The sequence below is a fragment of the Microcebus murinus genome, chromosome 5 (assembly GCF_040939455.1).
Source record: "Microcebus murinus isolate Inina chromosome 5, M.murinus_Inina_mat1.0, whole genome shotgun sequence".
NCBI lineage: Eukaryota > Metazoa > Chordata > Mammalia > Primates > Cheirogaleidae > Microcebus > Microcebus murinus.
In genome coordinates this window covers 29,693,327-29,705,380 of record NC_134108.1, presented here as the reverse complement: position 1 = coordinate 29,705,380, position 12,054 = coordinate 29,693,327, and the positions used below count along the sequence as shown (strand labels likewise).

The 12,054-nt window shown below is 36.1% G+C and overlaps 1 protein-coding gene across 2 annotated transcripts in view; it reads right to left on the bottom strand.

Annotated features, from left to right (window-relative positions):
* Window positions 1-7,351: 7,351 nt before the first annotated feature.
* Window positions 7,352-12,054, bottom strand: part of STX7 (syntaxin 7) — a 48,301-nt gene continuing 43,598 nt past the window's right edge. For both annotated transcript variants that reach the window (XM_012736629.3, XM_012736628.2), the window contains 2 exons: window positions 11,231-11,313; window positions 7,352-8,692 (listed from right to left, as the gene is read on the bottom strand). In XM_012736629.3, the coding sequence (XP_012592083.1) occupies window positions 8,600-8,692; window positions 11,231-11,313 (176 nt within the window). In that variant the 3' untranslated portion in view covers window positions 7,352-8,599. The remainder of the gene's footprint in view (window positions 8,693-11,230; window positions 11,314-12,054) is intronic.

Sequence of the window (12,054 nt, the reverse complement as noted above, 5' to 3'; positions counted from 1 at the left end):
GGATTAGATGACTCAACATAGTAAAGATGTCAAATCTCCCTAAATTGATATACAGGTTTAACATAATTCCTATCAAAATCCCAACAGGATATTTGTATATGGACATGATTATTCTAGAATTTATACGGAAAGACAAAGAAAATAGAGTTGCCAAAGCAATTTTGAAAAAGAATAAAGTAGAAGCAATCAGTCTATTTTATTTGAAGACTTACTAATACTTAAGGAAAGATAGCCTTTTCATAACAGACAGTGTTGGAGCAATGGAACATCCATGCCTCCCCCCGACAATGAACTTAGATTTGTCTCACATTTTATAAAAAATTAACTTGAAATGGATTATAGCCTTAAAAGTATAATATAAAATTATAATACTTTTAGAAAAGAACAAAGGAGAAAAATGTTTGTGATCTGGGGCTAGGCAAAGAGTTCGTGATACCAGAAGCATGATCCATAAAAATAAAAATTGATTAACTGGCCAGGCGTGGTGGCTCACGCTTGTAATCCTAGCACTCTGGGAGGCCGAGGCGGGCGGATTGCTCAAGGTCAGGAGTTCAAAACCAGCCTGAGGGAGACCCTGTCTCTACTATAAAAATAGAAAGAAATTAATTGGCCAACTAATATATATATATATAAAATCAGCCGGGCATGGTGGCGCGTGCCTGTAGTCCCAGCTACTCGGGAGGCTGAGGCAGTAGGATTGCTTGAGCCAGGAGTTTGAGGTTGCTGTGAGCTAGGCTGACGCCACGGCACTCACTCTAGCCTGGGCAACAAGCGAGACTCTGTTTCAAAAAAAACAAAACAAACAAACAAAAAAATTGATTAACTGGACTTCATCAAAATTAAAACTTTTGCTCTGTGAAAGACCCCAGTTAAAAGACTGAAAGACCTGCTACTGACTGGGAAGAAATATTTGCTAATCAACATATACAACAATGGACTTATATCAAGAATATGTATTTTTAAAAAACTACTCAAAAAATCCAATTATTAGAAAAACATGGAAAGACATGAAGAAATATGTCACTAAAGAAGAAATACAGGTAGCAAATAGGCATATAAAACAACAGCATTAGCCATGAGTGAAGGGTATTTCACAACCACAATGAGATACTGCTATCAGAATGAATAAAATAAAAAATAGTGGCACCATCGAATGCTGACAAGGACATGAAGAAACCAGATCACTCGTAAGCCACTGATGAGTATGTAAAATGGTACAGCCACTCGGGAAAACTGCTTGGCAATTTCTTAAAAACTAAACATTCAACTATTTATTATATGATCCAACAATTGCACTACTGGGCATTTGTCTCAGAAAAATAAAGATTATGTTCACATAATCTACACAAATATTTATAGCAACTGTATTTATAAATGCCAAAACTGGCCAATGTCTTTCAGCAGGTAAACAGTTATACACACTCAGGTACACCCATACCAAGGGATAATACTCTCACTCAAAAGGAACTACTGATAGACTTGATGCACACAACAATCCAGAGCATCACGTTAAATGTAAAAAGCCAGTCCCAAGAGGTTAAATACTATGAACATTTCCAGTTACATAACATTATTGAAATTAAAAAGATATAAAAATGGAGAAGAGATTATGGTTGCCAAGGGTTAAGGAGGGAGTGGAGATGGGAGTGAAGTGGAGATGGCTACAGAAGGCAACAAGAGGGACTGTCCTGCTGGAAAATGTTCTGTATGGCAATGTTCTGTATCTCAACTGTACCAATGTCAATATCCTAGTTGTGATATTATATCATAGATTTGCAAGATACTCACTTTGTGATAAACTAAGTGAAAGGTACATGAGAGAGATCTCCACATTATTTTTTACAAGTGCATGTGAATATAGTTAGCTGAAATAAGTTTAATTAAAATATTAGCATTAAATATATTTTAGGCTTTATAGAGAATGGACTCCTTGTTTTAAACCACCATGCCATTCCAAAGAAAATTGTTGGTCACTTGCCTCCATTCCAGATTAAAAAAAAAAAATTTAGGCTGGGCGTGGTGGCTCATGCCTGTAATCCTAACACCCTGGGAGGCTGAGGCGGGAGGATCACTCAAGGTCAGGAGTTTGAAACCAGCTTGAGCAAGAGGGAGACCTCATCTCTACTAAAAATAGAAAGAAATTAATTAGTCAACTAAAAATGTATAGAAAAAATTAGCCGGGCATGGTGGCATATGCCTGTAGTCCCAGCTACTCAGGAGGCTGAGGCAGTAGGATTGCTTGAGCCCAGGAGTTTGAGGTTGCTGTGAGTGCCTAGGCTGACACCATGGCACTCTAGCCCAGGCAACAGGAGTGAAGACTCTGTCTCAAAAGAAAAATAAAAAAGTTTAAAAATTTTAATACAACATAGAAAGTTTCTAAATTATTAAGAAAAATGTTTGACCACTGACCAGGAAAAGACATTGGTCACTTGTCTGGGCTAGAGTGCCTAGGCTGACACCATGGCACTCTAGCCCAGGCAACAGGAGTGAAGACTCTGTCTCAAAAGAAAAATAAAAAAGTTTAAAAATTTTAATACAACATAGAAAGTTTCTAAATTATTAAGAAAAATGTTTGACCACTGACCAGGAAAAGACATAAAGACAACAGTGTAGCTCTAATTTTAAACAAGAAATATTCTATTGTATCCAAGATAGAACTAATATGAATGATACATTACTAAGGTTATCTTACTAACTTTTGGTGTATACCTCCCACTGCAAGATATTAATAATTAAATGTTAAAACCATGGTAAACTTTAGTGAAGTTAAAACATTAAATGTAGCCCCTCAGAGAGGTCAGATGTAGTCAGGCACACAGAAAATGCCTTGAAATGAATTCAAAATGACCATAGCACCTAACTTCAAAAAAAAAAATACAATAAAATATTCCCCACTAAAATTTAGCTTTATTATTACTGACAGAGAAACAGTTTTGATATGAAAGCCATCAAGTCTTTAGCTATGCAAGTTAATAAAAAAGCAAAAGCTTGCATTTTATTATTGGGCTGAAACTCTAATATCTAGAAAATAGATTCTCTTTTTCCTAGTCTGAGTTCAGTATTTTGGATCTACCATTACAGTTGAAATAAAACTTCCAGAAAGTGAAACTAGGGATCAGTGAAGTCTTAATTGAGTCTAAATAACTGCATTTCTAAGTTTTCTACCAATGTTAATAGGTTTTGGAGTTAGTAACTACTGTCTAACAGTACTTACAGTAAACACTTAAAAATTTGTACTTTGGGTTGGCCAAAGTGGGAATTAATGTCCTTTCAAGTTTATTTAAAGACGCAGTTCAGTTCTAGCAGACTCCCTCTAAAACAAGTAGGAGTGTTATTCACGTAACGACTGCACAGGAAATCTGGTTTTGCCTTCCACCGCTTACATTCTAAGCAGAAATGCCATCACTACACAAAACCTACAGGAATCCCACTGAGTAATTAAGTGACCAACCTCTTAAAAACTTGCCAGAAACAACAGTGTCTGTAAAACCTATTTAGTGTGTTATTTAGTTCTATTTCTGCATTCAAATTTAAGATTGTTTGGAGATAAATATTACATAATTTTCATGGTAACCAAATAAGTATAAAAACAAAGAATTAAAATTGGCATATCAGTTCAGTATTTGAATTATGAGAAAATGGCATGAGCCATTAGCGTGAGCCATTAAGAGTTTTCTTCTTTATTCCCTTTTGATTAAAAAAAAAATTGCCAGGGGATGGGATAGGGTTAAATTTAAAACATTTTAAGGTATATTTTACAAGAAATATACTTAATGCTTTTGCCGAGTGCTTTCTGATGAAATACAGACACCAAATTCCCATCAGCTCTTACCCTTCTTTCCAGTGCTTTGCCCTCTGTTGGGAGCAATAACTCTATACATGTCCTATAAATGTCAGCCCTGACTAACAGGATGCCCTAGCTCTGAATCCAGCCACAGCCACCAAAATAGCTCCTTTCTGGAGACATCACACACAAATTATGACTCACTTAGCAGCTCATCTTTAGAAAACGAGCAATTTACTAGTAGTCTGTTAATTGAGAAAAGAAAATGAAACTCAATCAATTGGTAAGGGGAAAATATGATAAACAGGAGGCTGGTCCTTAAGAGTGAATGGTGCCCAAATGACAGGTACTAGATGATCCAAAAGGTGATGAATTATTTCTCACATTCTTATCCTTCCTTGCCTTCTTCTGAAATTTCTCACCTGGTGCTTTTTTTAATATAGTAAGTGCTTTTTATCTGCCAAATGCCAAACTGTAAGCTCCCTGAGGGCAAGGACCATATTCTTTAGGTTCACTCTTGAAGGTTCTGTGCCCAGGCATGTAGCAGCATGGCAAAAAACTGATCCCAAATAAGTGCTACATTAAGTCAAGTATTTATTGAGCAACTACTATGAGAGGGAGGGAAGAAGGAAAGGAAGGAAACTGTGCTAGGTTTTGGGGTCCCAGAGTCTTTGGATTTTGTTTTGGTTGGAAAAATTAACTACCTTACTACCTAGAAGCAGTGTTTCTAAATTTTTCCATCAAAGAATCCCTAATGGAAGAGAAGAGATCTTGCTTCATGTGATTTATACTCTCTGCGTATCAGTGTTTGTTTCACTATTGTGCTGGACTGTAACCTCAACATCATTGCTCCCTGCCTTCTAGAATGTCCTCCGGATTGCAGGGAAAGCCAGAAACCACACTTCCCACAAACTTCTTTGCTCTCTGGTTCTAAGTTAAGAGTTGACCCATAAGAAACATTTCCATGAAATGTGGAAGGCAGAGAAAAGGAGAGGCTGTCCTTCCTCCAAGGCTGTGTGGGCTGGCAGCGGACATGGGTTTCACAGCAGCTTCAAGATCTCTTGCACGGAGCCTGCTTTGGTGCTATTAACAGCTGAGACAGCTGATGACAGCTCCTTGAGATTCACAGTGTCAGTGCTGCAGGCTGAGACAGCAGAAGCTTCTGGAAGTCAAAATTCACAGCAGTCCCTGGGGCAGTTCCTGAGATCCACCCACTTTGGTGCTGCAGATACCTCCCTCACCCACCCTTCTGATGCTGGAAGTTTCTAGTTCCATATATTAAAACATTTTACACTTAACAATGCATCAAGTGGCTAGTTTTCCTAACGAAATGTTGGAATATTTAACATCAGCATTAAAGAAAAAAGTTTCCTACCTGTCTTGTTAACTTAGGGAAAGATGCTGCTTCATGGAGTCTACTGACATCAGAAAATCCAGCTGAAATGAAGAAAGATAACCCTGCATGTTTGACAACCAGGTAATTTCTTTTTCTATCTCCAGGTAATTTGTGTCACAGTATCTTGAGGACACAAATTCCTAAATACTTGGGAAAAATGGTTTTATCTTCATTGATTTATAAACTATGTTAGGGCAGTTGTTAAGTAGAGATATCACGAATTTTGTCAGAGAAGTGGTATACTGCAACACTTTCAGGCTCCTGCTGTCATAAAATTTGATAAGTGTGTTTCCTTGCTGGCAGGTCAAACTGCTAAAATCTTATGGTAGACCTAATAGGTCTGAGAATCACAGGTTCATTTTTTTAAAAAATGAATCATGAAAATACACAACTTTTTTTTTTTGAGGAAAGAAAAATGACTGATGTTCTTTATTTACTATTAATAAACTCGTTCAACTCATAAATTTCCCACTCACCTTGCTTCAGCCCATTCTGAAACTTTATTTATATTGCATCAAACTGGCCATATGTTAAGAAATACATTCAATTCTGACTTTGCTGAAAAAATGCTGAATAAGTTATCCTTTCGAATCTTAGCTACAAAGGTGGACAATGACTTTCTTTTCTTTATACATGTTTTACCTTTTATTAAGACATTCCTTTTTCTACATGAAGATACAAATAAAAATTACACCAACTACAAAAACTATTCTGTAAGCCACACAACTATTTCACGGAGCAAGAAGCCTTTAAAGTCATTTTTCTTCATTATAGGTTTGCCTAAAAAATGGATATTCAAAACACAACCTTTTCTGTGTACAGAACTTCATCATTTTTAACAAAAGCAGTGAAGACACTTTACAACCCATTGGCAACCTCTTCAAGATGCAGTGTTCTTGGTCATCGACGTAGTTGCTGCCGGGGCACCCAGTGAGCCTGACTCCAGACACCATGTCCACGGCGGCTATCCTAGCCTGAGCTCCATCTGTGCCCACATCTATACTTTTTAAAATAGATGATCCCATGCCTACTGAAAAACAAGTTGCACTGCATTGAAATGATACCAGTTACTCTTTTGCCATCCATCATTTTGCAAAACCAAAACATTATCATAACATTTAATGACAGAAACAACAGCCAAATACTTAATGCCATATTGTCATTCGATTTATGAGGCTGCTTAATCTCAATTTTTGTTCAAGTATTTCTTGTGAGCACACTAAAATGAACATGTGCCACTTGATAAGGAAACTTCTTCAGTTTGACTCAAACAGATTCAGACATGCTGTGCGTCATGAAAACAACTCTCATTTTATTTTCCATAGTGTATCTTTCACCATTCACAGCAATTCTAAAACTGAGCTAAGGGAAAACTTCCAAGAATTTTTTTATTTGGCTACTGTACGGTTTTTTTCATTTAATTTTTTCTAATCAAGACCGCTCTTTTTGTGTTCCAAATATTTTGCATAAATTTCTCCCTCGAAGTTTAAGAGAATGCAAGCCACTCAACTTCCTGTTTTAAATCATTGATCAGTGTCCCAGTAAAAGCGATAATTTAAAATTATTGCTTTAAATAAAGGTACTAAAATTATGCCAATTTTCAAGTGCTTTTGTTGTTATTGGGAACTCATCATGAAGTGAAAAGAAGTAAATGTACTTGGCCAGTGTAAGAATAGACATTTTATCAAGTACAACTGTGGCAAAAAAAAAAAAAAGTTGAACTGATGTGTGGAAGCCATCAGGACTTTCATGGTTTAGCACATGAAACGGCATGAACCTTTGAGCAACTGCAAAGACCACGTAATAGCAGGCCTGGTGGGCTGGCACTGGCCTCAGAACAGGGGTATTTGTGTAATTCTCTGGCAACGTGAAGGCTCTAAGTTCCAATCACTCACTCACAAAAAAGTCTCCAACAGTCTCTTTTGTGGAAAAAATTGAGTTTTGCTGACATGCAAAAGGCAGCTTCTACTTATTAGAGACAAAATAGGCAAAATTATTGATTTCCCCAAATAAAAACTTTGAGTAAACCAACGCTCCAGAAAGATGTACAATGGCTAGAGTGCATGTGGTTACATCTCCAGGGTGGAGACTTCAGGTCGCACAGCACCACCATGGGAGGCAAGCACTGGTCTCCTGGAAGGAAGCGTCCTTATGAAACAGGCCCATCCAGAGACCTTTTAAATTACCTTTATTTTGGTTGCAAAGACACAGTTTACTTAGTTTCTTAATGTTTATTTGTTCCCATTTGATGTCTCAGAGCTTGCCCATGTTAAACATTGCCTCCACTACCAAACTGCTATATAAGAACATTATAAAATACAAACTATAAACTGAGATAATGCTCTTTACAGTATTTAGATTAGTGCATTAAAACAACATTGATTTAAAAAGGCAGGTGAGTCAACTGGCAAACATCCAATTGCTTTTCTAACGAAGGATGATATAATACAAAAGGGCATACAAGGTAAACACTAAATTTTAAGTGTCAGGTGCTCAAAAACAGTAATTGTGAGGAAGTTACTTCCCAAAAGTAATTTTGACCCAAAGATACTTACGTAACCATTGTTCTATAGGACATAGGGAAGATAAATAATGGCTCGCAAACCCAGATAGTATTGTTAAGATAGTTTAGTGGAATAATAAGTTGGGATCTTTAGAATCCAAACACAACAGTCATTGATTTTTCATACTCTTCCTCCAAATTACATTAAACAGTTATAGTAACTACATTTTCCCTAGTAAACATCAGACTTAAATAGACCATATGTAAAAACAATCTATCCTTAGTAATTTTACTAAGCAATCTACAGCAATGCTTAATATATACACATCACGAGTATGAAATACACTAAGAAGTTATTCATTCATTTCATTCAGAGTAAATAAGGGTTTTAAAAGAAAACAGTAAAAGTGAAATAATTTGTGCTGTTGTAAACCAGGAAAAAAAAAACAAAAGGACATGTTAATTTTTTTAAGTTATTGAGAATATTTCCTCTGCTGAACCAAATCAAAATTAAATGTGAGATTTTTTTAATCAAAGTAACACATATCTGGGTGGATATTACATAGTGACAGAGAGATGCACACAGAACACACACATCTTTAAATTTACTAATTCCAAAAACTACGTCAAACAGGGTAAATAAATTATAAATGAAAAGTATATACATTTTGGGCAAAAACTTAACACTTACTAAATCGAAAAGCATGAAAGTTGTATCAGCAACATTTAGAAAAACTTTCATTAGAAAATATCAGATTTAATCCAAAGGAACCCCCTCCCCCAATAAAAATAACAAAGTATGGGAACCATCCTTTTCACAATAGCTTTAAAATAATAATTAAAAAACCCCCATAATTACAGGAATCTTCCTACATAATTTAGATAATGTAGTGCAATAGTGTGCTCTTTTATAATCTTAGCCATGCACTCCCCATATGATGAGACCAATAATCACAGCTCCAATGACAAGGACAAAAATGATGATGCACAGGGTTTTTCTGGATTTGCGCTGCAGAAGTAAAAACAAAAAACATTTACAGATTTAGTAGAGTATCTCTGTAGCAACCGAAAATAATCTGGTTCATTTCTAGAGTAAAATCACAGTAGTTTTTTTGCTCTCAGATTTTTGGTGTGTTTGTTGCTTCTTAAAACTCTCTTCAATATATATGGCACTATTCTTTCAAAAAATATTCTTCTTGAATTAATGCTATAATTCAGGAAGCAATTTTTCAACTTTTGTTGGTAATATTTTGGGGAGTATGGCTGGGCTTAAAACAGATGACATTGAGAAATAAAAGTTACTGACTTAACAATAGACTGAGGTATACCTATGTATAAAAGTAAAGAACAGCTTCAAAGCTTATAAATTCTTTAATTTTTATTTTAAAATTTCTCTTAAAAATGAGTTCTCTGAAAATATTCACAAATATAAATGTTTGACAACCTTTCCTAAAATAATTATGTCAGTTTCCAAAATTATTACCATTTTTTTAAATTAATGGAAACTGCATTCAAAATCTCTACAAATAAAAACCAAAGAGCAAACAAAATTATAATGATGTCATTTAAAATACAAAGGTTAAGAATCTTGTTCCACTCTTCATTCCTGGCCCACTAGTAGATTTCTGTATTTCTTTAATGGCTTATGTATCTCACACCAAGAAGCAGGAATCCTAAAAATTTGTAAATTTACCTTGTGTCAATTAGAAGTACCATAAAATTTATAAAAAGATATGTTTCCGAGTCTGAAATTACCCTGAAAACTATGAATACTTTCAGTATTCCACATACTTATCTAATTTTTCAACTGAGGAAGACTCCTCAAATATTAAATATAATTTAACATTTCAATACCATCATACATAAATATTTTCCTCATACTCCACTTGGTTACTACAGAAAATGTGCAATGTACCTTTCCGAGTCATCACGGGTATTCCACTATGGTATATATTACCTAGGGGTATGCGCCCTAGTGTGGGGTAATGAGGTCCTTGGTGCTGCAGTGACAGGAGCATTTATTCCCTTCCTTTTTGCTCATGGTTCACCCAAACATATCAAGGCTTCCAAGTAGAACTATTGGAAAGCCGCCACTTTTCTCAGCATCTGTGTAGCTTGGCCCTCTTCCCGCCCTTCAGGGCCTACGGGAGTTAAGTTTGGGGGTAGCTCTCAGATCTGGGGTGCAGCACGGGAAGACATGTGCCTTTCCCCAGGGTGGCTCTAGGCATATCTTTCCATAAGGAAGAGGAAAAGTAAAACTTGGTGATGCATCTACATCTCCCCAAAATCCAAAAATAAAACAAAATAACACGTGAACCTAGTCAGTGATGAATCCTGTTAAACACTAAGATTCAGCAGTTATATGCTATCAGTTCCACAAGACTTCTGGCATTTACAGATTACCATGTGTGCACAGGTGTGTGTGCACACGCGTGTTTTCAACTACTCATGAGGGACACCTAAAGTCCCTGACACAGTGATATCAATTCTGCTGAGCTGCATATCTGATTTACATGCACAAAGATGACAAACAGGAGTTACTCTGTCCTGTTAGTGAATACAATTGGTTATAACTCAGGAATCTTCATACAGCTTCATTGTTATTTACATATCACTGAATATGTAGTGATTTGTCCAGGGAAAAAATGGCAGTGAAATGAAAGGCAACTTCCAAGGTCAGTGAGAAAAGTGAAAAACAACTGAAAATATCTAAGAAGGTGACAATATCTTAGATATTTTGTAAGACATTAACAAAGTCTAAGAAAATGATCATGAACAACAGAAAAGGGAGTTCTAAAAGGGAAATCAAATGCTACATGGTATTTAGGGTTCCCCAAAAAACCTGGCTTTATCCTTGCTATACACCAAAGGTCTACATATTGTATGATTTATTAATAGTTCATGGTTCTAGTATTTGTATAGTACTTGACACAATTTATATTTGACACATACATATGGGCTCCCTATATTAACCTGCTTCACTGAAGAAAGAAATTCATTCCTGGTGAAGGGTCTGCTGAATGTTGACAGAATATATAATGAATAATGACATTCCAAGCTGGTATGATTTCCGTAAGACCTGAAGATATCTCTCTAAAATAAGAATTTTTGCCTCTGTGGTCCAGAGTACCATTGATGAAAAGAAAGGAAAGGTAAAAGGGAACAGGGAGAAATGGAGGGAGAAGTCTATCAAAGAGGTTTCTGAGTAGAAATGTCACAAGGACATCAGAGACCACCAGCCATCAGCAAAGCCTACAGTTGTCTACTGAAACTCGAATAATAAACATTCTCTCCCCTGTGGGCCACAAGTCTAGTTCAACCATGAGAATATATATACAGGCTAAAACTTGTTTTAAGCTGACTGATATTACTTCTGATCCCTTGCAGGGGTCTGAGTTTAAAATGTTAAAATTCAACATCTCCTCCAGTCACTTTAAACTTGATCAATTCTCATTCATATTCTCTCTCTCTCTCCCTCCCTCCCCCCCCATCCCTTCCCTTCCTCCTCAGGCTAAGTTATAAGAAAATTCACTACAGTTAATATTACCTGATAATCTGCTGCCCTTGACAGCTGCTGGTTTGCCTGTTGAACGTGTACCTCTGCATTTTCCACATTGGCTTCTATGCTATCTTTAAGATAAAACACACATACACACACAAAACTGTTAAACATGTACTGACACTCCAGTAACAAATCACTACATTTCATTCAAGATAAGACTAAATATGCTTATTATGCAAAGGTTAGTATTAGTAGTACACCAAAGTTGAATGTATTTTAAGCTGGCTATAATTCCTCCTTATACTATTTCTCAGGTGTTCCAAGCAACACACAGACATTTGAAGAAAAGAACCTTGGTCATCTTCATCACAGCGCAACTCCAGATCTATCCAGCAACCCCAGAAGAGTACCGTCACCCTGCAGTTACCAAATCAGTGTTAGCAAAAGGGCTTGTCTTGTCTCAAACTCCTGAGCTTGTTTTACCTTAAGACCAGTGTGCAAAATAGGAGATCAATCCTCTTCTTCCCACTATTGAGGATTCTCTTTACCACAAAGGAAAAACTTGGTACCTTGATTCTTCAAAGATTGCTATCTCCTCAAAGGGAAACTAAAAAAATGGCCCAAATGCTAAAATTTTGTCTGTTATATATCTATATCTCCCTGTATATATATTTTATTATCAAATTGTCATATTAGTCCTTAGTGTTTTCCAGTTTCTTACCCCTCTTTGTCTTTAGAAATGCAATCTACTTTAAATTATCGCAGCCTAACACTTCTGTTCTACCCAGTTTGTGTTCCATAATGGCCAACTCAGTACCAATCATTTGACAACTTTTACTTAGGGTAAATATAGAGTACTGAAAACCATT